Raw genomic sequence first — 23810 nt, 5'->3', positions numbered from 1 at the left:
TTCAACATCGACTGTATTAACCGCTTTAGTTGGATGACGATCTTGTATTGTTTCAATCATTCGGGCGCTAGACATTAACCTTGTCTCATCAAACTGTTTAGTTTCGATCGACCAATCTACCAAGGTATTGTTTGAAGCTATTCCCAGCTGTGCTTCCCCACTGTAGCAATGCTACCCAAGAAGTCGGCACTTGCATTTTCCCAATAGAATTTGTTATTGACATCACTCTTGGTGCAGCAACGCTAACCAAAACCTCCTTTTCTAGATTGAAAATATTGTTACTATCTGATCGGGCGCGTTTTGCCGTATACCTATGTGAATCTCGTGTTCGAAATGCATCTATTAACTACCTCAATCAAGTCAGCCAAGTCTTTTCAACATGTTCCAATCTCAGTCAGGTTTATGATTTAAGTCTCAGGCTCCTATTCCACTTTAATAGATTTTAATCTGTTACTAATCATTTGCTCTCTGATCGATATTGAATCACATATACTCTTCCAAGAACTCGGGCACACTCTCCAACATTGTCATTGGCATAGACACATCAAGCTGAAAGAACTATTTGGCCAATCACTCGAGACTAACATCTGCTTACCCATAAGAAGCTAGGCATACTTGTACATGGCGAGGTTACTTACACCCACTATGTTAATAGACCAGGGTTCCAGAAACAAAGGGGAACACAAACTAGACCCAGCCATATTCACAGACCACACACACTCCAAGCCGTGGCAACACTTTCATTAAGTATAAGGTTTCACATGCCTTTGTATAAACTGGACCATACATGTAACATCCGCTAGCCTGTGTTCTTTCAACAGTCTCTGCGGATCAGACACGTGTTGCACTACCAGTTGTCAAAGGAGGGTTTGCACAACGGAGCTATAATTTCAATGTTGAGGGGAGAAAAGATAACAAATTCACAACTCAACTGGTCGACTGTCTATGCCACATGTAACTGACGATGGTGAAGGACAAATGTGGTGCAATGAGTGGGTAATGCTAATTGTCGGATCTCTCGTTAATGGTCAGGTTTGTGAGTAACCAGGTTCGCAATGCGAAGGACTAGAATATGAGGCCATCTGCTTTCGTGAAATGTATCGGTACATTAGCTCAAAAATATGTATGGTGGTCGGGATGGTTAGGATGGTCAGGATGGTCAGGATATATGTGATTAATTTGTATCAATAATGATTCTTATCATATGCTATTTTGTGTGATGGATACAATCCCCATCTATCCAAACTATATTCTCTATAGCCGGTTGGCAATCTCCTCCAATAGCTGTAGCTCCTCTTGCATAAGGAAGAGATCTTGAGGCAAAGCAAGCACACCACCAGGCTTGAGCACAATCTCTTTGCCGTCATGTCTCTCGTGCCTATCCGAATCACTTGCATCGTCGGGCACCACCTCACTCGGCTTCCCCTTTTCCACATCCGCGGGTTTCTCCCTCTCCCCTTCGGTCTTCTCGGCACGTAGGTTTTCAGGTGTCCACCAATACACAGGGTACGCGCGCTGGATATTGTTGACCAGGAGTGCCACTCCGAACATGATTGTGCAGTTGAACAACACCACAGGGATAAAAAACCAGCCCAGACGGAGAAGTCGGTCATCAACCACAGCGAGAAGGCCGGTTGCACCAGCGGGCGGGTGAATTGTTTTTGTAAGAGCCATGATGGACGTTACCGTCGCGCAAGAGATGGCGCCACCCAGCCATTGGATGGAGGAGAAGCTGTCACTGAGGAGGAAGAGCTTTCCGATGCTGACACCGATAATGGCAGCGATTAGTTGACCGCCGAAGAAATTGCGCGGTTGTGCGAGGGGGGATTCAATAGCGTAAAACTCGAGAACAGCGCCCGCACCCTGTGATTGTTAGCATAATTACTCGGTTTCGTTCCATTGCGGTAACATACAAAAGATCCGACAATAATAGGAGCGCCTCTCTCAACGAAAGAAGGTATGCGTTCTGAAGCCAATTCGATTACAGATAGTGCGATAAAAATGCCGATAAATGCCCAGACCACTGGGAGTATACTCCCAATGCTACTGGGTTTTTGGTGACGGTATCCAAAAATGTAGGCGATGGGATATGGGAGGTGTTTCCATGGCGGCGGTGGAATGAAGGGATTGATGAACCTATCAATGTCGAAGGTCCATTTCTTAGGGTTCGAGGACGGCATCGAGATAAACTGGGGTGGCCTGATGCGATGTGATGAGATTGGGTTGTGAAATCTGGGGTAAATGCAGATGAGATCTAGGGACGTGACCAGCCAGACCAGGTGAATGGGAAAGGTGGGATCTTTGAACAGAAAACGAAAATTGAGTAAAACAATGTCGAATGTAATTGAGATGGCGTCAGATGGCGTCGGATGAAACAGCAAAAAGTTTTAATTAAGCCGGAGCCTCGATTCGGATGTCTGTCGCGAAATTAACCTCTGATGGTGATGGCTTCAAACTCTCAACAGAACAAGCCAAAGCTTCTACAGAACGACAGCGCGTCTCGTCCTTATACCAAGCACGTTGGGCCGCGGAGATGATCCATTACTTCCCCTCCCCTCCCGGAACCAAATCCATCTGAAAAAGCACGGTACCAAGGAACAAAACACAGTAGACAGAGCCGATTCACCCGGTACGAAGAAAATGGGAGACTTCTATTGGCATCATTAAGAGTCGATTTCGTAACAAAAACTCAAGAGTGCCAGTGCGTGACTAGGAACGACGACGGCTAACAGTGATCCCTTTCCCCATTTTTTCTTCTTTCGGATTCCGGAGAAATGGAGCGCCGGGGTTTGCTCGGTATGGTGGATTTACAATGACATAACAGCAACAGAGATCCTCTTTTCCTTTTCCGCCTTGTCCTCTTTCTACTCTGCTACGCCGAATTGCTTACTCTTTCTCGGCATCCCCGATTCCCACAGGCAGGCAAAAGACTAATCCTACAGAATAATTTCGGCATCGCGAAACTTGGAAAATGCTTCAATCCAACCCTCTGACGGATCTTGTTCCTCATTGAAGCCGACACTTCGTAACCTCTCCGCGCTCAATTGTCGATCGAACGTCAACCACCAACCAACACTGTCGAGCTGCTTCCTTCCTGCTCCGACACCCGCTGTCTTACCATACTCTCCCAAGAGATGGCCATGAGTCTCGATGTATTCACTCGGTCGCTGACCCTCGGCACCTCCCGGCGCGACACCAACGAGCCCGAAAAACGACGCGATACGAGGCCACACTTCTGCGAAAGTGGTCGGTTCCGCACGATCGGACATGTTGATAATCTTGCCTCCGCACGATGATGGATTGAGCGCCGCGTGAATTGCGATACGGCCGAGAATGGAAGACGAGACGGACGTGAAACGCGCATTGTAGGCTTCCTTATTGCCGGGAAACACAACCTCTGCACCTTCTCCGTTGTTCTTCGCATACAAGGAAAGGTACTGCGCCCAGTGCAAGGCGAGAGAGTAATTCGAGCCGATTGCACTGAAGCCTACGACCACGTCGGGGCAGACCTCTGTCCACGTCCATTCGCGACCGGCCGAGGCATCAGTGAGAATCCTGCGAAACCACGGGTAAGCGACCGTCTTTGCGTAATTCGCAGGTATAGTATCGGCCATGGACTCGTCAAGTGGAGGTGCGAAGATACCACCGGGAATGTAGATGCCGTAGCCCTGCGAGAGTCAGTGATTGTGCGATTATGAAAGGCAGGGGAAGGCGTACCCTCGTGCCGCCAGAGTAGACAAAGGACTTCAAATTAGGAGAGAGCGCGTTGAGTGCGGATGCTAAATTGCGCATCATGTCGCAATTGATCTTACATTCCTCTTGGTGGTCTTCATCATGTGGTGCAAATACTGTTCTTGTTAGCAGATGCTATTGTATGTCTGTACAATGCTCACCAAAATAAAAGACATGGGTCGTTATCTCAATCCCAGCTACGTTATCCTTCAACTGTTCCTTCAATTCGCCACTTTTGAGATCCACGCCTGACACAAGTTGGACCTTTGGTCTTTCACTAGACTCTTTGGGCCAGAATGTTCGCTGCGCGTCCAGAGGTCGATTACTCACGGCTGTGACGCTTGCAAAAGTGTTGGGTGCAGGGTAGTTTGAGAGGAGTTGATTGACGGCGGCCCAGCCGATGAGGCCTGTTGCGCCAAAGACGACGGCGTGGTTTTGAGGAGTAGACATGATGAACAGTAGACTCTGGTATGATACAGGTTGATGTTTAGGCAGGGCACCCGGATTGTTATTTATTCAAGGGTTGTTCTCATAATGGCTCATCGATCTCCACTACCGTAAACAGCTCGCCGGACACGGCCTGACTCGTTAACTTGGCTTAGTGCTGTAGAACCTGACTAGAAGATTTGCTAGTCTAGACACAGGAGCTTGGTGGTTTTTGGTGTCACTCCAGACAGACGTACACGGGGCCTTGTCCAATTGTGCCTACATATCGTCATTGGCCTGCCATCAAGTTGCATCTCAACCCATCAAAACGTCATGTGTGTTGCTGTTGGTACAAGTCTCTAGCTATCAAATACGATGTGTACCAGTAGTCTATATGACAAATCAAGTGTAACCATGAATTGAATCGACATAGCTAGATATTATTATGCAGGTATAGCCTAGCCAAGATAGACGCTACTCGATTGCCCCCTACAGAATATAAACCATCGCGGCTACAGACAGAACGAGGCCAATAGCATTATTTCCAACCTTGGCTCCAGCAGAGTTATCTCCTTTGCTATCCCCACTGCTACCGTTAGTCCTCGATTCGCCATACCAATCGCTGGAGTTCCACTTCTCAAACGTCAGCCCAGGATCAAGTCTAGGCTTCAGGTCAAAGTCAGCAGCAGTGGCCTTTCGTGAACTTGTCGTTCCATTCCAGCAATGCTTGCTGAAACACTCATCACACTGCTTGGGCAGATTAATATCCACCCTTCGTAAGGAGCCCTTGATAGCCGCACAAGCAAGACATGCGGGCCAATTCTCATCAACGCTTCCGTTACCGTATGTAGCTACTTGGAAGGCATTCTCAAAAGCAATGTCGAGCTGGGCTGAGGTGAACTCTGATTGTGTGTAGGAGTAGTTGGTGTAGCCTGTCCATGGCGCGTTGGGTAGCCAGAGAAGAAGAGGAGTATCTTCGCTGGCGTTGCATCCAAAGAAAGTGGGCTGGAAAGAGAGGTTCTGGGCAACAATGGTGTTGACATCAGGAATTTCGGGAAAGGGGATGTCACCTTGAGAGGCAGCGAGGGCAGTGTCTGACATGTCAGTATTGATCTTGACCAAGGGTTTGTGCGACTTACGTCTCAGGTTTGTTCCATTATTCCATGAGTTGGGCGCGTCAGATGATGCTTCATAGACAATGATCAAATCAAGCTTTCGCTCGGGAATGATTAATGGACGGAGTGGGTTGGTGTCTAGAGACAAACTTCCATCGATCTGAATAAGTTAGCAAAACTCTTTGCACGTGTTGACTGAAACCTACAAGTAGAAGCTCCGAAACATCCTTCATATCGACGTTGTAATCCTCGAATGGATTAGGATAAGTCGCCCACAGTGACTGGTTAAAGGTCAAGTCAAAGTATAAAGCCGTCTGATTGACCAGTTGCACCAGCGGATTATCGTCTTCATCAGCCGGGATAGGAACATCGTTAATATCAGGGTTCGCCTTTTGTCTCTTCTCCAACCAACGCTTCGCAAATATCGGAACCCCGTAGAAGGAGTCAATGAACCATGCGGTGAAAGCGTTTGTGGTAGTTCCTTGCATGAGAGTAAGTTTATCAAAACCTTCGACGCACTCGCTTCTGTTCTGTGGTTTGCCGTCAGACATGGATGTGCCGAGATACTTGGTTGGTATAAACGCTTGCACACGACCACCAGCCCAAGATCCAAACTCGTAGGGTGTAACTTCATAAGCGGTCAGGTTGAAGAGGTTGGAAGTGTTAAGAGTTGGGTACATGAGCTTTCCGATCTCGGGAGATTTGCCAGGTACAACCTCTGCAAAGCACATGACAGGCATGGGAGCATCGCCCATGGCAAAAGCTGTGCCATTGTTGGCAATATCGGAGTAGTTACTGAACAATTGATTCTCGGGGAGCCATGTTCCCCAGAACTGGCCAAAGGTATCTGCTACAGACACTGGGAAGCCGGCTTCATCTTTGGCACCGGCGTTTTCAAAGATGGTATTGAAGAAGTCTGTCTGGTTACCATCAGGTCCTTCAGCGTAAGAAGTTGAGAAGTTGGTGGTCTTTTGAATGTTGTCTGTCGTAGTGAAGTTGTTTGCCGCGCTGGACAGTAAGTATAAAGGATCCAGAAATGGAGCCGTGAACTTACAGGAGAGAGACAGTGACAGCACCGCCACCCGAGAGACCAGTGATATAGGAAAGGAGCTGTGTCAGGCCTCCAGTACGAGCAGCGATGGCTGCATCGGAACGAGCATCAAAGGCCTTCCAGACACCAAGGCCACCTAGTCCAGACTGAGTGCCACCACCCGAAACAGAAAGACCAACGACTGGGACATCATCTTCTTTGAGCTTGTCTATATACTCATTGATGTCAAAATCGATGATCTTGACTAGTTTCAAGTAGCCTTCGAGGTTAGGCATCATCTGCTTTGCTCTGCGTGTTCTCCATGAACTTTCTTCATCAGACAAGCCCTGGAAATGTTAGCGTACATCATAAACTAAGCGTGTAATACCTACATCTTTAGCAGCGCGAATCTCCAAGTTTCGAGGACATTGCGTGTATACGGGGACATAAGGGTCAGCATCAGCGCCTCCCTGAGCTGAAGCAAGTGCAGAGTATGCAGAAAGAAGGAACAGATGCTGCGACAACGAAAGTTGCATCGCGAAGTTTGCAAGCATAACTATGGTCAGAATGTCAACGGCTTACGATTGACAGACTCTGGGCGTTGGGAAGGTAGCCGCACGTTGTTTTTAATATCCCCAGCCATAACCATTCCAAGTGAAAGGCATACCAGTAAATCGCCTCCTTTGCGTCTGATGCCGGCGGGGTTGAACGAGACTTTCCCACTAAGCAACTCCACGAAACTCAATGGCGAGATCCAGCCAACGAGAGCAAGAGAAACCTGGGGTAAGCCGCCTCAACGCCTAGTTTAGTCTTTTCAAGAACTATGCATCTGGAGGCGTAACGAATGCGAGAAAAGCCACGACTTAGAGGTTTGGTGTTGATGGAGCTGTTATGTCTTGGCAGAGGAATGGTGCCGCAGACCCGAATAACTTCGGATTATGGGGCTTTCTTAACCAAGACAGATACGTTAGACTCATGCAGTCGAAGACTGACGGATTGACTATATGTGGTAGAGGCGACGACCTGCCGTGGCGTTGCCATTCAAACCTCGCATTGAACTCTCCTTGGGCAAAGAGTAACTTTTGTCTACTCCTTCTATGGTAAATCATTCAACATCTGGACCTTTGACGCTTTCTGCCCCTCTAGTCTAAAATCACATCCCCTCTATTCAATCTGTTGCCCTCAATTTTATTTGTCTCACCAGATGAAACATGTTTTACTGTTTCCATGTTCTGCTAAATCTTGCAATTAGTAAGATAAGAACGCCCGCAACGAGGGATACAGATGCAACTGTCAATGGTTAGCGGCGTCTTGACTGCAACGTAGGAGGTAACATACTGACGGTAAACGCCCAACCCACTCCAATGCCGTCGATCATAGGGACTAGCCCACCAACACTCATGGCGCCGAAGCAGTACTGAATAACATACTTGCCCGTAATCACAGCAGTTCTGTGTGTAGGACGCACTTCTGTGACAGAATTAGCAAAGCAATCAGGCAAGCACAGAGGCTTCAACTTAACAGCAGCGTATGTATTCATTCCACTGAACGATGCCATAAGTCCAAATCCCTCAATAAATGAACCGATAATCGGTAACGCCATGCCACCTATCTTACGCTGCACACTCCATGCATAGAGCAGAGTTCCCAAAGGCAAAATGATCAGAACGCTGGGCAAGCTGCTGTTCAACCGATCTTCGGGACGCCTTTCTCCGTTTCGCTTGCGTATATATCTCTTGACCACCACATCAGAAATTTTGCCACCCACCGTGCTTCCGATAAGAAAGCCCGAACCTGGGGCAAGATAGAATAAGCCACTGGAGAGAGGAGTGGTGAGATTGAAACGAGGGTTGATGACACGACGAATAGAGCTGAGAAGACCATATTGGTTGAAGCCCAAGAAACCACAAGCGATATTCTATTCACGTCAGCTCGTTCCTACTTGTGGAGTCAGTTACACTTACAGCTATAATGACTTTGGGGTATGCGTATTGGCTAAAGACACGCATAGGATTGAATGCTTGCACAATCTCTTTCCTTGTCCTAGGCCGAGGCTTGGCGAGCTTTGGATTCTCAACTTCACTTGACCGAGGGATGAATAAGAGCGAAAGAATTAGACCCAGGAGAGACATGCCGGCTTCCACGCCGAATATGACCCTCCAGCTTGTGAATGTAGCGATTACACTACCAATCAAGGGTGCTAAGCCATGTAAGTCAAGGTTGTCAGTGTAGTCTTCGGTTGACTTACCAATAGAATTGGCAGAAACACAGCTCCCCAGAAAGAAGCCTACAGCTGTCCCACGAGACGTCTATTGGCGATTAGTTATAAACTTCTTCAATCCTGCGAACTACTTACAGGATCAAAGATATCGGCAAGGATAGTTTGTCCCGCCACCAAAAAGAACGGCCCTGCAGTTCCACCAATGACCCAAAGAGATGCGAACCCAGCCATATTCGGCACCACAGCGCATCCAATTGCACAAAGGCAAAGCACAGCATTTGCAGCAAGGTAGGCGGATTTCCTACCGATGATAGTGCTGATAGGCAACCAGATCAGCCCCGACAGAGCTTGCGCTACAAAGACTCCAGCGTTGACTGTGCTAATGGTAGTCAAGGGTACGTTGAGTTCAGAGGCTACTTCGATGGTAGCAGGCATGATGGCTGTACTCCAGAAGGTCATGGGCAGAGGCATCCAACAGACGACAAAGAGGATGACCCATTTTCGCCAGTTGGGTATCGAGACAACATCATCGTCTATTGCTCGGACTTCTGGAGGAGGTGACGTCTCTCGAGCTGCTTGTAATTCGGCATCTGTTCCGGTCTTCGGTTCGCTCATTGGTTCACTCATAGCCAACTGTTGAAGGTGATGAACGGAATAGGGTAACTCATATGAACAAAGAAATTATGGTATTTATAACATGATATAAAAGAAATTGTCTGTATCACAAGCTTCGAGGAAAATTAGATGATGGAGTGCAGTCCATACTTATTGAATTTGAACTCTACAGAATCCTGGAAAGAATTTTACTACCAGATAACTTCTCCTTTAAGGAGCATACTCTTACTCACTTCCATGCCAATATGTGGACCTTCCAAGACTTCATTAAGCGGTGTCGGCTCCTTTAAGTATGATCATCATGAGAGTCGTCTAAAACCCGTTCAATTTCCACGATGTCTTCGGCCTAGCTCTCAGATCGGCCGATTGACCCGAGGTTAGTAGGAAAATGCTGACTCATCACGGTCAAATTGAATTTTCTCGCCGCAAAGAATCGGCATGTTACACCGTTATTCCCATTCTCTGTAGCACGTCACGCGAGCAACAGTCAAACAAAGCAAGTCAGTCACTTCCTATAAACGGAAGGTCATAGATCCAAGCGGGGCATAGATCGAGTTGTCAGATTGGTTAAGATTGCTTTGCGGCGCTGCGTTACAGAAGCCCGATCTCTCGAGTTTATTGGCCTTGTCAATTTTCGGGTTACGCCATGACTTCCAACGATGACAGTCCTCGCGATTCGGAGCTTGACAGTAGGGACGATGTCGGCTCGTCTAACCTTACGCCTTTGAGCACGACGGAAAAGCGACAGAGAAAGACAAAGTCGACCGCGTACGTAAGACAAGCCCCAGTCTAGAAAACGCATTCGCTAATTGAACTGTAGATGTCGAAGGTGCCATGCTCGTAAAGTTAAATGTTCCGGCGGTCAACCTTGTCAGAATTGTCGACAGGCGAGTAAAGGCGCCGAGTGCTCTTATCCGCGTAAGAATAGACTTGTCAAAGTTAGCCAACAGTATAGTCGCCGTTCCTTCCCCATTCTTTCATCATTCTCATCAATTGCAATAGGTACATCGATGATCTCGTTGCCGAGAATAAACGTCTTCGTGATCAAAATGCAGACCCCAAATCTCCTCCAGAGTCCACTATCCCAGACGTGCCCATACCGTCTACCAACCAAATAGAAGCACCTTCCACATTGCAGGGAACTTTACTGGAAGAACGGCCTTGGTTCTTTGACATGAATGTCCTCCATACCCCTGTCCTCATCGGTGAAGCTTCCGATGCTGCCTTTGCCACTCGCTTTAGGCAAGCCATATCGGAGCCGGGACATAGTCACATACCCAGAGTTAACTACGCACCTGATGAGACGCTTCTTGCTCTTTCAGATGAAGATTGTCCCTGGCCTATTCCGTCTCGGGCACGACTTCTCGTCAATGTTGCGTTGAAGTATGTTAGCAGGGGCTACTATATCGTGCGTAAGAGTCAGATATTAGAAGGCCTTGAGCAGACGATTCTAAACCCACACTCCACGGATTCGTTACTCAAGAGTAAGTTGTGGGTTCTATTCGCTATTGGCGAAATGTACTCGACACGGACAGCGGCAAAAGACAAGAACTTCCCTGGTATGGCATACTTTGCCCGGGCTACAAGGATACTCCGGATCATCAGTGAAAGGCCACGCATTGATGCTGTCGAAATCCGTCTACTTCTTGTAGGTCTACGTAACAAATCACAAAAGAACATATCTAACCTTCCAGTCATTCTACTCGCTAGCTCTGAATCGTCGATACACAGCCTATGCACTAGCAGGCTCATCAGTTCGACTCAGTGTAGTCATGGGCCTGAATCTGAACGTGCCAGAATCACAGCTCCGCGATGCTGGCGCTCGAGAGCACAGGAATCGCGTGTGGTGGACGGCCTATAGCTTTGATCGCATGTGGGCATCGAGACTGGGCCATCCTGTAGCGATACGTGAAGACGAGATACAAGTTGACTTGCCCACCGATCCAGTCCTTGAGACACCTTCGGACGATTTTACAGACTCGTCGTACGTCATCGCCAGTATACGGCTTGCAGGTCTGGCTGCAAAAGTCATCAATTCGATCTACACGAGGAGGCCGCAGCAGAAGACGCTTTCGCAAAGGGTTCAAGAGGCGTTGAAAGATTTGAGAGCGTTTGTGGAAGAATTACCTGCTCATCTGCACATTGAGCCAACTGATGCCCCCGAACCAAGCCCCAAGCCTCTGTCACTGCACTTATACTTCAACCAAGTAAGTATTTTACCACAAGGATGAACATATCTGACGAATCTAGGTTGCCATCACGGCTACTCGACCTATTCTTCTCCATGTTCTTCGAACCCACGTTGCAGCATGGGACACGCAACCACGTACTGAACCTCAAATTCCCGTCTCAGCAATGACCTTATCGGAAGCCTGCGTCCGCTGCGCACGACACTCATGCCGACTGCTGATCGAATGCTGGATCGACGGCTCTTTTGCAACATTTGACTACTTCTACACGCAATATCTCTTTGCGGCAGCCACAGTCCTCGCCATATCGAGCCTCATCGACGGCAAAGAATCGCGCAGCGACAAGGAGCAATTCGAGTCAGCTGCGCAGTTCCTAGCCCAACTGAAAGAAAACGGGAACTTTGCAGCGGAGGAATTTTGTAGGCATGTTGACGCTATGAAGGTATGCATGGCGACGCGACGAGGACAGTTTGCGCCAGACGCTGTGATGCAGCAATTTGAAGGCATCGATGTCGGAGGGTTTCCCAACCCGACAGCTGGGATGGCGCTGTCAGAGCCTTCATTGCAGGAGCTCTTATCGCAGCCAGTGCTGGATTTGCAGTTTATCGATGCGTCGATGTATCATGATGGAGCGCAAGGACTGTATTGGCCTGATATAAGTCCTGAGAGTTGGCCTGCTACTGGCTGGACGCCGGGCGGATGAAGACTCTCAAACTTTCTGTACAACACATTTTAAACGTTATCATGTCTAAAAAGTATTGCGAGCATTGGAGTCATGATGCTCGAAAAAGTGTAATTGAAGATGGAAACCTTATCGTCAGGTCTAAAAAGTATAATATGATTGAGGTTCGAAGGTTACATAGTCAATCTGTCTTCGAAAGACAACTCTCAGACTCGGTTGCTGTGGCCGGTAAACTTCGGCATCTCGGGGTCTGTGAGTACAATATGAGAGATATTTCCTCTTCCAAAATTGGTCAGAGTGTATCAGTACAGTCAGGAGACAAAATGTCACAAGTCAATATCAACTTGAAATGTGGTGTGACTATTGCTTCTTCTCAGAGTGACAAAAACGCGGGCACGTATCGGAAGCTCGGCTTGGAACTTTGCCCCCTGGGGTCTTTAGTCAAGGACCAGGACATGGTTAACGTCACTCACATGCTTGTACTGTGCAAGTTAGATTGCGGCTCCGAGACATGCACTACCCAAAATGTCAACCCCAACCTTAGAAATGGTGAGATTATTGAGGGACATAAATACTGCCTTGGCACCTGAAACCTTGACATCTTTTCTGTCTAAGTTACTACTATTTCCCATATCTTATCTTATCGCTGTCTCTCCCATCTCGTATTACTGAAATATCTCAACCATGTCCATTGTCCAACCCATCATCAGAGATGAACCATTCATCCAAGATGATGACGACTGGGACTCAGTCCACCACATCGAATGGGAAATTGATTCCAACTTCTACACCGGTAATAACAAGAGACCCAGAACTCCCCTCAACAAAGCAACAGCAGACCATCAAATAATAATCGCCCGCGCAGCAGCGCTCATAATCCGCGCATCTCTCAACAATATTCCGATGGATATCCCGGACTTTGATCCTGCCTCATTTACAGGTTCCAGAAAGAAGTTATACCAATGGATGAGCGCCTATAACGCTTCTCAGGCGGGCAAATTGGTGTTGAGCGATGTTACAATGACTGCCATGATCGAAATTCTTTCTTCCTTGACACAAATGGGTCTCGAGGGAGAGATACTTGCTAGGATTGGTCCTAATCTTGGAGGTATCTTCCAAGGAACTGTTGATCCTATCCGGTCACTGGTTCAAGACAACAAACTCCATCGCATGCTGAATGGTATGGAGCTGGTGCAGAAGATGAAGGCTCACCTTGGAGAGTATCTATCTTATTTCTCGACTAAGAAACCTGTTCAACATGTCCTCGAAGTTGGATCGAGCACGAGCAACATGACAGAAACTCTCTTCAGTGCCTTTGCTGGCGAGAAAGGTATATCCTACAGCATCACAGACCGATCGCTTCCGGTACTGCAGCAAATAAAGGCCTCATTAAAGGGTCCATTCCAACTCAAAGCTTTCGACATCAACCATGATCCCCTTGACCAAGGATTTAGCCCAGAGTCTTTCGACGTGGTCATCGTCAACAATATTTTATATACAGCGAATTATTTAACTGAGGCTCTGAGGAACCTGAGAAAACTCATCGTTCCTGGCGGCGTCCTTGTCCTCGTCGGCCTTTCAGATATCTCGCCAGCCTATAATCTCATATTGGGCGTGAATGCGAATATGTGGTCTGGTATGTTCACCAACATGTTCTTCCAGGGAAACTTTTACTAACAAAACTGTAGAGGCGCGATCTGGACCGCTGGAATATCCTTCTATGGACGAGTGGAACAAAGTTTTGCAAAGCAACAACGTCAGCACACTCGAACCGGCGACAAAGACATTTGACTTTATAGGGCAATCATCCTACTGCCTGATTTCAACAGCCTTGGCATTTACCCAGAATCTAATGGTCAACATTTTACCTTGTGCCCAGAGCGAGCTTTTCAGCTTCGCGAACCAATTGTCAACAGCTTTAGCAGAAGACGGCACAGCATCGACTATCTCACCAAACTTCCCTGATGACATTTCGCCACGTTTCATCTACGCTGTCATTGATGATGGCTCCATGCCTTTAATCGATTACAAAAGGCTCATCGGGATAAAGAACATCCTGTGGATCAGCATGAAGACAGACGTCATTGAACCTCGAGACATGGGAGCGGTACAACGCTTTGCGCGCAGTGCTCGTAAAGCCAACAACGCTATCAAAATTGTCACACTTGATGTGAAGACGAGATTTCCAGATCTTGCAGATATATTGAAAGTTGTCAAGAGAATTATAAGAGTCTCGTTTCAAGAGGATCGAGGCACGCGGACGGAACTTGAATACGAGTATATTAATGACAAGGTACTTGTACCACGTGTGAAGCATGCAGAAGTAGCTAGCAAGTAATAGAATACGAGTATCACCATATGTTCGCGTTTACTAATCCATTGTTTCTATCATGTAACTAGTTTTCATGAAAATCTTTTTATTTTTAACACTTAAGGATACAGACGCCAGAAGAATTCAAGGTTGTGATTCTTTCTCTTCTTACTGACCCTACATAATCAGCCATTCACACTATCAAATTTAACTACGCCACTCCCTCATCAAGATCCGGATATCCATCCCATTATCTATCATGGACCTTTTCAGATGATCTTTAGCCGCTACACAACGCTGGCTTAACCAGCCCCTTGGCGGTTACTCTTCAATGCTCAGACGTCGCCCGAGCGACAACCCCCAGGGTACCAGAAGAATTGGCCGCTAGAATCATAAGAGATGAAATTAGTAGATTAGCTTATGCTACTTGGACTAAAGTTTTTAGGTTATTTATTTTTGTAACTGAATACTTAGGAGGTTAACGTTTCTGCTACCTGATATTATGTCATCTTCCCACTTGCACTTTCTCTCTTTCACGCGTTCTGTCCTTCAAATATTCTCTTTTACACATTCTTTTCACACGTTCTCTTTCAAGCATTGTATTTCAAACATTCTCGTAGTGGTCCCAGGTATCCGCCACTGCGGCCATTCACACTGGCGTCGGTACCGTATTCCCACAAATGCGACGTTTGACTAGACAACCATTTACACTAGCATCCCTGTTTCCTCAAATGAGACGATATGCCAGTCGACCGTTCATGGAGCGATTGTCCACGCCGTTCATATCAGCCAGAGAGAAAGCTTCGCGCGCAAGCTCAAGAGGCATCCAACATTATCGACAAATGCAAAGCGAATTACCTCAAGAGCCACTACCAACGAAGCTCGGCAGCGATCAATGCATGCTCATGTGCGATATCTGAGTAAGATATTTATCCTATCATTTAAAGTATTTTACAGCTAACTTTTAAAGATTATCGCTTAGATAAAAAGTAATCATAGAAGGCTGTTTCTGGGGCATTAGGGGTCATCGGTTGTATCCTGGGCGGGTAGTGCATAAGTTCAGAAAAGTATGGTGAAATCTGTGTTGAAAGAAAGAAAGAAAGAAAGTGTATAAAAGAGTGAGAGTTCTGATCAATAAAATTTTAATAAATATAGTTTGTATAAACCGACTGTATATCACATTTCAATGATAGCAGTAGATTAATACGAGTGTATTTCAGTGAATATAGTTATTTATCTTCTACTTTTGCAGATTCTAGAAAACTTTCAATGTATAACGTTTGGAATTATTTTTTCCTCTCATATATTTAAACGGCAATTCTGCTCTTATTTTGCATCTCATTCTGAACTCATACATCGATCTTGTCATTACAATTTGCACCTCTTCTACACCTCACCACTAATCAATCTACTATCCATTAATATGTCAGAAATATTAGAAAACCAAGAGGCTATCCTTCGAACTTGTTCTTACCACCGAAGAATATACTATTTCCCACTGCTTCAAACGAATCCCAGAAAAGCTCCCGATACATTATTCAAGTGTTCACTAACCACATCATCGTCTTTAGCCCCACAAACAACAAACGACACAGCGTCAATATACAAGCTGCCACCGGAGGTAATTTCCGATATCGTATTGCTACTAGACGTCAAGTCTTTCCACAATTTCCGGGATACCAGCCACCAACTACGTTGCATTGCCAATGGGATCCCCCAATACCGACATGTTGCACAGCACGGCTTCGAGGGCATCAAGGCGCTTGCTCGAACAGGTTTGAGTCCTCATGTGACATACGATAACCTCTACCGTGTTCTCAATACAGAGAAATGCACCATGTGTGGGGAGTTTGGAAGTCTCCTTTTCCTCCCGACCTGCACACGCTGTTGCTACAACTGCCTTCGTGAAGAATCAGAGTTGGCTGTGGTAGAAAACCACCATGTTTATCACCTCGGAATACTCTTGGACCATATCATGGATGGAGATATACCCAGCCGAACAGACTGCCGTATTCTAACAATGCAGAACTGGGCCAATCCCATGATGATGCGGAAAGACACTGCGGGTATACTGGCAACAGATATACCTAGAAGGATCCGGTTACTTGCCCATATCGAAGGCAATCGTAGAGTCGATCTTCACAAAGGCTGGCTGCACTATCGCTCGGCAGCATGCATCGCATACCCTACGCCAAACTGGTGGAAAATGAAGGTTGAGCGTGGAGTAAGCTGCAAGGGATGTGAGAAAGCATTCGTCAGTGGGCGGTTCGGGGCTATGAGTCAGGGCTTTGCACTGTCTGATATTCCCCGGAACTGTGTAGAGCGCGATATGTCTTTCTCTGTGGCCGGTTTCCAGAGGCATTTTGAGTCGTGCGAGCATGCACGAAGATATTGGAGGCTAGCGAGCATGGATCAAAAGACACCAATGACTCGAAAACAATAAAGAATGGAGGACGACTTATTGGGAGGCCGGAAATGTGTGAGTATACTACCTGGCATCAATTCGAGTTCAATGCTTGGGTTGAGAGAGTAGACGGTTTGTAAGACTGCTGGTTTCTCTCGATGGTTTGGGGCTCAGGGCAATAAGGATAGGTTGTGATGCTAGGATTCAATAACGCTCAAATATATTCTATCACTAACTCAACTACTTAACTTGACAGAATTATTCTAGTCATTGATACGGTATCAAAGTTTTAACATGCGGCTCTTGATGGAAGAGGAATACCTTTCAAGCACTGCCTCTCTTAGTTCATGTCATGCAAGGGTGTTGGCGTCGGGATCCTTCTCGTTTTCGCTTACAGTCGCTCTAACTGTTTTGGTCAACCCATTCGAAGTTCAGAGCCACTCGGGACAATAATCGGAGTCTCCCATTGGTTAGAGTCGGACAGTTCTAGGGCTGAGACGTTACTGTGCAAATGCCGCTCTACCCGATGACGAAGTGGCCGATCCAAGCTGAAGGAAGTTAAATGGTCTTTGGGTTGATATAAGAATGACACTGCTGCTCCCAACTTTGGTCAGGATCAGGTCAAATCATTCAATCTGGACGCTCAACAATCAACTATTCTCTTCATAAATAACTTGTTTCTTTATTCATCTTCATAATGTCTTCCAGCAAAGAAGCAGAGCATATGGCCAACCAGACCCAGCCTCAACAAGCTCCAGCTCCCGCATACACAGAAGCCGGTCCCTCATCACAAGCTCAGCCTCAATCGAATGACAAAATCCCTACTGCAGAGAACCCCTTCGACTTTCCTGAATCTTCTCTTCCTACATACTCTGAAGTTTCAACAAGCAAAGAAGCCCCCATCGCCATACCACAAGAAACACCTTCTCAAACATCCCCGTTTCTCAAAGCTTACGCGCCCGCACTTCTCGGCCATGGTATCACCCAAGAAGCTTGGTCTGCGTTTCTCGATACCATCTCGGCTTTCATGACCGCCAAAGTCGGTGAGAAGGCCATCAACCATGCCGGAGACGTGGCCAAGACTATGGGCCAACAACCAGTTTCGTATGTCAAGGGAGTCGGAAATCATGCCAAGAGCGTTGGAAAGAGCATTGCCGCGAATGCAAAGAGGGGAAACATCATTGGCGCAGCATTTGGAGTCGTAGGTGGCGTTATATCTATTCCCGTAGGCGCTGCCCTTGGAGCCGTGGGAACTATTGTTGGGCTACCTGGACGAACAATTGCAGCGGCTGTGAAGAAGCCCAAAACACCCGCTGAAAGAGCTGTCGCGTATGTCACAGTTGCGAATCACGACTGGTTGAACAAGAGAGGTCTTCATGCTACGCTAGTCAACACTGAGCAACTTTCCGAGGTTGTTGGAGTGTCTGTCAAAGCGATACTAGAAGCTTCGGCGGAAGGAAATAAGAGTGCTGGACCGCTGGGACCTATGAGTGCTCTGAGTGAGCATATCGCTCACCTTGAGGTGAATGGGCCTGGTGTCGTTGATATTGGAACGGAGACATGGTGGTTGACTGTGGTGCAGATTGAGACTGCGTCATGAGATTAGTTATAGCTGTATTACCTTTGTCGAGTTAATGTATAGATTAATTTATGTCATGTTGATATTGACCAATTTCGTTGATTATTTGCGCTGTTGAAATATCTACCAAGATTAAATTCGGGTCACGGTTATTTACCCCGCATGCGCAAAAAGTGACATCTCGTGAACCAAAGTCGTGTCAGCCGATTTCGCTCACAAGACGCAAAAAAAGCTGAGTCAACGCAGCACATGCCACTATTCCCTGGTCTTTATTTACCAACCTGTATCCCAATATCCTCCCTCGATTGTTTCGATAGTACAAACTTTACTGGGCTAGGCTCTTCTGCAACGCCATGGCACCAAGCGCGCAAGCCGTTTCGAGCTATCTTTCCAGCCTCTTCAGCCTTGCTGGCAAAGTCGCTGTCATCACTGGAGGAAGTTCCGGAATAGGAAGAGAGATGGCCATCGCATTAGGACGTGCTGGTTGTCGGATTGTTCTTATCGCGCGAAGGCCGAAACCCCTGCAGGATACCATCGATCATCTTGCTGATCTGCATGTCACCGCTGAAGCTATCGTCGCTGATCTTGGAAACCCAGCGTCTGTGCGAGATGCCATCCAAGCTATCAAGGCGACTGTCGGGTCACCTGATATCCTCATCAACGCTGCAGCTGTCAATTATAGACCTCATATGAACGACCTTTCTCAAGGAGCCTGGGATGAGACGATTGCCGTCAACCTTACCGCGCCCTTCGCTCTAGGACAGGCGTTTGGACCAAAGATGGCAGAAAATGGCTGGGGTCGCATCATCAACATCATCAGCCAGCAGGCTTTTAGATGTTATGGCAATAGCGGTGCATATGGAGCATCCAAAGCAGGTCTCTTGGGCCTGACACGATCCCAAGCAGAAGCATGGTCTCGTCATGGTGTTCTCTGCAATGCCATCGCACCGGGTGTCGTCGACACACCCATGACTCGCGTTGCATTCAACGACCCTGCAAAGGCCGAGGCTCATGCAGCAAGAACTATGGTAGGAAGGAATGGTCTGCCAAGAGATTTTGCGGGGATTGCTGTGTATCTGGCGAGTGATGCGAGTGCTACAGTTACAGGGCAAACAATCTTTGTGGATGGAGGTTATTCTTCGACATGACTAGAGGAACATTATCTCAGGATTGGATAGGCATCAATAATACCATCAAGATAGAGGACCATTGGGGGGGTTTCTGCTCCACTTGAATAGTAGTTACGAATACTGGTAAATTTCACTTAACTGTGGGTCAAGTTTATAATCTCAGTTAAGTTGTCTTCCAATTTTGAGTGACAAGTGAAGGAGCGTGACTTGGTATTGATAGAAAGTCGGTCTTCGTCGCAGAATTCATTACCCTGTAGAAAGATTGATGACAATGTGGGCTCGTGTTACATAAAATGGCCGCTAATGTCAGATGGACCCCGCTTGGTCCATAGAGACAGGCTATGTTTTCTTCAGCAACAATCAACTCAAGCACGGTTGTACCAAACAGCTTCTTTCAACCTATAGGTCTAGCATTTTTGGTGAAACAATTTCAACAAAATGTCGCAGCTGATGTCTCTTTATCAAGATCAACTGTCGAAGAACCAAATACGCCTTCTTCGCCTCAACACGGACACATCAAATCCAGATGCAGGTTGGCTCGAAATAGTGTCACTCGACGACGCACCACCATTCTACGCCATCAGTCACTGCTGGGGCACCCAAGCTCAAGATACTGTTGTCAAAGTCGGTGGAAGTCCATTAAATCTCACATCAGATTTGGCAGCTGGACTCAATGTGTTGCAAGAACTAGCCGTCCATGGCTCCAACTTCAACCCTCCACTAAGATATGTCTGGATCGACAGTATCTGTGTGAATCAGCAAAGTATTACAGATCGATCAACCCAAGTAGCCCTCATGGGCCGAATCTATTCAACATCGGTGACTACCCTAATATGGCTCGGGCCTGAACGACCTTGGACCACGCCAGCTTGGAGTCTACTGGACCAGATATATCACGTCTTCAAATCGAACTATCCCGAGGCAAAACGCGAGAATGATATTCTTTTCGGGACGTATTCAGACTCATTGCATCAGCTAACAGGCCTACCGACATGGGATGACGAGAGTTGGGGATATTTGAGACAGATGATGCATCTCGATTGGTTCTCTAGAGTGTGGGTCATACAAGAGGTCGTTCTGTCCCCTAGAGATCCCATTCTTATCTGTGGAAATCATATCTACCCTTGGAACACACTACAATGGGCAAGTTCATGGTTACGCCGTACAGGATACATGAGACTTCCCCAGATTTCTGAGACATTGCTTAACGTGAGCAATATGGGTAACCTACGACACTTCCGGGCAAACTGGCCGCTGGACGCATTGCTGTCGTTCACAACGACAAAGTTCCACGCCACGGACCAGAGAGACAAGATATTCGGACTTCTCGGTATCGCGGCAGAGTGTCAGGATCCGTCACGGATTCCACCTGCTTTACGTCCAGACTATAGCGTCGACGTGACAGAGACATACCTAAAAGTGGCCCGTTTTTTACTAGAGAACGGTAGCTCACTCGCCGTGCTGACTCGAGCACGTGGTTCAGATAGCTTCTCGATGAGAAAAAATAGAGTTTATGATCTTGCAGACTTGCCCTCTTGGACTCCCGACTGGAGCGACTATAAAGTCTTTAACAAGGGTATAAGGACGAGTCTAGCTCGTGTATATTACTCTGATCCAGAAAAGCCACCCAGGTTGGAATTTGCCCCGCCCTTTGCAGCGTCGTCTGGACTTGAGTTGAAGCTACAAGAATCTGAGGACATATCTATCCTTCGTGTCAGTGCTGTGAGACTGGCCACTGCAACTCATTGTTATTACTTTGGTGAGAATGAGGCTTCAAAAGAAGATTTCAAACACGCTATCGACCTGAACCTCCGAGCGGCATGGAATATGGCTCTCTCTGTGTCAGATGTAGCCGACTTGGCTTCTTGGGCTACGAGATTCATTAAGGCCACTATTGCTGAGCGTTATGATCTCCACGGACGTTCATACGAGCAGACAATAAGAGACGGCATGGCATATCTTGTTCAACAATTGGAGATTAAAGGGATGGAAATGAGATTGCCCTGTGAAGAAACTGAAAGAGGAAATAACATTGACCTACTGCGGCAACTATCTTTGGACGGAGATGCCGAGGAATATGCTACTTTAGCATATACTTATTGCTTCAGTAGGTGCTTCATAGTATCTTCTACCGGGAATATCGGTCTTGGTCCCTTGGATTCGAAACTCGGAGATTGTGTTACTGTCATTCTGGGTAGCAATGTGCCTTATATCCTTCGAAAGAATGGAGATTCGTGGTCTTTTATCGGGGAGTCTTACATGGAAGGATACATGAATGGCGAGGTGGCAAAAATGATCGAGCAGAGATTTGTCCAAGAGGAGACACTAGACATTAGATAGAATTATCACTAGACGACTGTAAAGGCGAGGACCGAGGCGTTTATTCGAAATAATTCATACTACTGATGTAATATTGCTTGACAGTCTGTCATGACAAAGAAAGCTTCAGAACGCTCGTAATACATGTCGAACCATTAGGGCCTTTACAGACGCTGGCCGTCGAAATTAGTGACTTCCCCCGACGTGTTACGCAAAATGGAGTGCTGGTAAGAATTCCACCATTCCAAGGTGCCATCTCGTGGAAGTTTCATCCATCGGAGATGCGCCTTTTCGTGGCGCGGCGATGTGACGATTTGTTCAACATATAGGAAATCCCAGATGTTTCTTCCAGATCCAACGTACAAGTCCGTATTAGAGTCAAGACAGAACTTCTCCAATGTCTTATCGAATCGGAATCGACCGAGAGATTCTCGATGACCATCGGAATATTCCACTAACATTCCGATGATGGCCTTGTGTGCAAGTGAAGAATCCCTGCATAGGGTTATTTTACTAATACCCTTCATGCTGCAAGATGATGTAAACCAAGGTCCGTTGGTTTTGGTGCAGGCACTCGGGAATTCGGGAGCAAGACAAGAAGGGATGGGTATCTCTTCCTGAGATGGGATGTCATTGCTGAATGCTATATAGCGCACTTGGTCTATGTTATCGTATGTCCACTCATTGATGTAAACTTGCGAACCATTTGATGAGGGCGTTGCTAATTTATGAAACGACGTGGTGTCAGCCTGGGAAACAGTGGCGCCGAACAAAGTGACTCTCCCTTTGTTTGTCATAAACTGTCACATCCAAATTAGAGAGTTTATAGATAGGGAATAAGGATGGGTCATACCACCAAACTGCCTGAGCCTGTTTCGTCCGAGTGAGGATCTTCTCCAAGCCTTCGGCAGATCTCTGTCAGATATTCACCCTTATCCAGTGGCATGTAAATGAAGAAGCCACAAGGCCATGAGTAATCTATCTCGGCATAGAATCTAAACTCTTCGTCAGATCTATGGGCATGGACAGTAGCTGTGCGATGCCCATCAGTGACCACTGTGTACCCAGTGATACCCTCGACGTTGCATTCGAATGATGCCATCCGGGCAGTACTGTGGTCAGAACCCAGGCCCTTATCCAAGCTCTGAAGGTCTAGGATGTCGGATGGATGGTCAAGATAGGCCCAGCGCGTGTCGTCACTGATGCTACGACTACCGGACTTCCTGAGGACAGTTATATTGCCCACTGTTAAACCCTAGAAACCTGTTAGCAGAGACTCTTATATCGTAAAAGTCTGCTCACATCTTTGTATATCATAATTCTTTCGGCATCAGGGATGTTTCGCCAATAGCAGTTTGTAATCGGACCTGAACCCGACAACGGCGCATCTGATGGGCATAATTTGACCGCCCGGACACCCCGATAATCGTGCGCAATATAAAGTCGACTATGAGTTTGTCCTTCCTTACTAAGTAGCGTATATTCTTCTCTGCCTTGATCAGGAAAGTTTGTGAGGCTCTTGACATAGCGTACGCCGTCGATAACGGAATAAGTCGCATATACAGCGGAGTCCAATCGAATTGAGCGCGGGGCCTGGCCCCATCCCAAAGACTGTTCCTGGTTTGTGATGGTAGCACATTCATGAACAAGCATCTTAGCTATCGTGTGTACTATCTCAGTGGGAAGATTCACTTGAATGATATCTTGCAGTCTTCGCGCCAGAAGATAGTTGATGCGAGTGAAACGGCGATTCTGCTCATGGACTGTGGGCTCAAACTGGAAGCATCCAGTGGATACGACTCTGAAAACGTCGTGTTGTTTGAACTTCCGACACTCGACATGGAAAAATGGGACGGGCTCACCCTTTTCTTCACAAGGACGACCGCAAGCGTGTATACGGACGTGGTTGTCACTGTCGTGTATGTGATTCATTGGCTCGAAAGTGAATTCTGGAGAGAACTCTTCAACTGCGGCATCTGTGACACGTGCAACAACCATGTCATCCTCCCCCACGTTGAATAAACAAAGTCTACATCTCATATCACTCATGCATAGAC

At 47.0% G+C, this 23810-nt stretch overlaps 11 protein-coding genes across 11 annotated transcripts; 6 read left to right on the top strand and 5 right to left on the bottom strand.

The window, feature by feature from the left end:
- Positions 1-1203: 1203 nt before the first annotated feature.
- FGSG_02821 (uncharacterized protein) lies at positions 1204-2204 on the bottom strand. The gene is made up of 2 exons (XM_011324688.1): positions 1914-2204; positions 1204-1863 (listed from the first exon to the last, which is right to left on the bottom strand). Exons 1-2 carry the CDS (start codon positions 2178-2180, stop codon positions 1255-1257), a joined length of 876 nt encoding a protein of 291 aa, XP_011322990.1. The 5' UTR covers positions 2181-2204; the 3' UTR covers positions 1204-1254.
- A 732-nt stretch (positions 2205-2936) lies between these two features.
- On the bottom strand, positions 2937-4182 carry FGSG_02822 (uncharacterized protein; the record flags this gene model as incomplete). Its single annotated transcript, XM_011324687.1, has 4 exons — positions 2937-3668; positions 3718-3779; positions 3813-3848; positions 3894-4182. 4 exons carry the CDS (start codon positions 4180-4182, stop codon positions 2937-2939), a joined length of 1119 nt encoding a protein of 372 aa, XP_011322989.1.
- Positions 4183-4647: 465 nt separating this feature from the next.
- On the bottom strand, positions 4648-6602 carry FGSG_02823 (uncharacterized protein; the record flags this gene model as incomplete). Its single annotated transcript, XM_011324686.1, has 3 exons — positions 4648-5433; positions 5480-6281; positions 6328-6602. 3 exons carry the CDS (start codon positions 6600-6602, stop codon positions 4648-4650), a joined length of 1863 nt encoding a protein of 620 aa, XP_011322988.1.
- An 898-nt stretch (positions 6603-7500) lies between these two features.
- On the bottom strand, positions 7501-9139 carry FGSG_02824 (uncharacterized protein; the record flags this gene model as incomplete). Its single annotated transcript, XM_011324685.1, has 6 exons — positions 7501-7544; positions 7642-7773; positions 7921-8221; positions 8268-8503; positions 8552-8612; positions 8660-9139. 6 exons carry the CDS (start codon positions 9137-9139, stop codon positions 7501-7503), a joined length of 1254 nt encoding a protein of 417 aa, XP_011322987.1.
- Positions 9140-9785: 646 nt separating this feature from the next.
- On the top strand, positions 9786-12031 carry FGSG_02825 (uncharacterized protein; the record flags this gene model as incomplete). The annotated part of the gene is made up of 5 exons (XM_011324684.1): positions 9786-9907; positions 10142-10623; positions 10675-10787; positions 10834-11346; positions 11390-12031. The coding sequence occupies 5 exons, from the start codon at positions 9786-9788 to the stop codon at positions 12029-12031; spliced, it is 1872 nt and encodes a 623-aa protein (XP_011322986.1).
- A 1038-nt stretch (positions 12032-13069) lies between these two features.
- FGSG_02826 (uncharacterized protein) lies at positions 13070-13687 on the top strand (the record flags this gene model as incomplete). The annotated part of the gene is made up of 1 exon (XM_011324683.1): positions 13070-13687. The coding sequence occupies one exon, from the start codon at positions 13070-13072 to the stop codon at positions 13685-13687; it is 618 nt and encodes a 205-aa protein (XP_011322985.1).
- Positions 13688-15744: 2057 nt separating this feature from the next.
- FGSG_02827 (uncharacterized protein) lies at positions 15745-16764 on the top strand (the record flags this gene model as incomplete). The annotated part of the gene is made up of 1 exon (XM_011324682.1): positions 15745-16764. The coding sequence occupies one exon, from the start codon at positions 15745-15747 to the stop codon at positions 16762-16764; it is 1020 nt and encodes a 339-aa protein (XP_011322984.1).
- Positions 16765-17386: 622 nt separating this feature from the next.
- FGSG_02828 (uncharacterized protein) lies at positions 17387-18325 on the top strand (the record flags this gene model as incomplete). Its single annotated transcript, XM_011324681.1, has 1 exon — positions 17387-18325. Exon 1 carries the CDS (start codon positions 17423-17425, stop codon positions 18323-18325), a length of 903 nt encoding a protein of 300 aa, XP_011322983.1. The 5' UTR covers positions 17387-17422.
- A 332-nt stretch (positions 18326-18657) lies between these two features.
- Positions 18658-19452, top strand: FGSG_02829 (uncharacterized protein; the record flags this gene model as incomplete). Its single annotated transcript, XM_011324680.1, has 1 exon — positions 18658-19452. One exon carries the CDS (start codon positions 18658-18660, stop codon positions 19450-19452), a length of 795 nt encoding a protein of 264 aa, XP_011322982.1.
- A 420-nt stretch (positions 19453-19872) lies between these two features.
- FGSG_02830 (uncharacterized protein) lies at positions 19873-21774 on the top strand (the record flags this gene model as incomplete). The annotated part of the gene is made up of 2 exons (XM_011324679.1): positions 19873-21439; positions 21557-21774. 2 exons carry the CDS (start codon positions 19873-19875, stop codon positions 21772-21774), a joined length of 1785 nt encoding a protein of 594 aa, XP_011322981.1.
- Positions 21775-22600: 826 nt separating this feature from the next.
- On the bottom strand, positions 22601-23070 carry FGSG_12574 (uncharacterized protein; the record flags this gene model as incomplete). The annotated part of the gene is made up of 2 exons (XM_011324678.1): positions 22601-23008; positions 23056-23070. The coding sequence occupies 2 exons, from the start codon at positions 23068-23070 to the stop codon at positions 22601-22603; spliced, it is 423 nt and encodes a 140-aa protein (XP_011322980.1).
- Between the last annotated feature and the right edge of the window lie 740 nt (positions 23071-23810).

Source organism: Fusarium graminearum, chromosome 2 (assembly GCF_000240135.3).
Source record: "Fusarium graminearum PH-1 chromosome 2, whole genome shotgun sequence".
NCBI classification, from domain to species: Eukaryota; Fungi; Ascomycota; class Sordariomycetes; order Hypocreales; family Nectriaceae; genus Fusarium; species Fusarium graminearum.
This window is presented reverse-complemented; position numbering and strand designations above follow the sequence as displayed.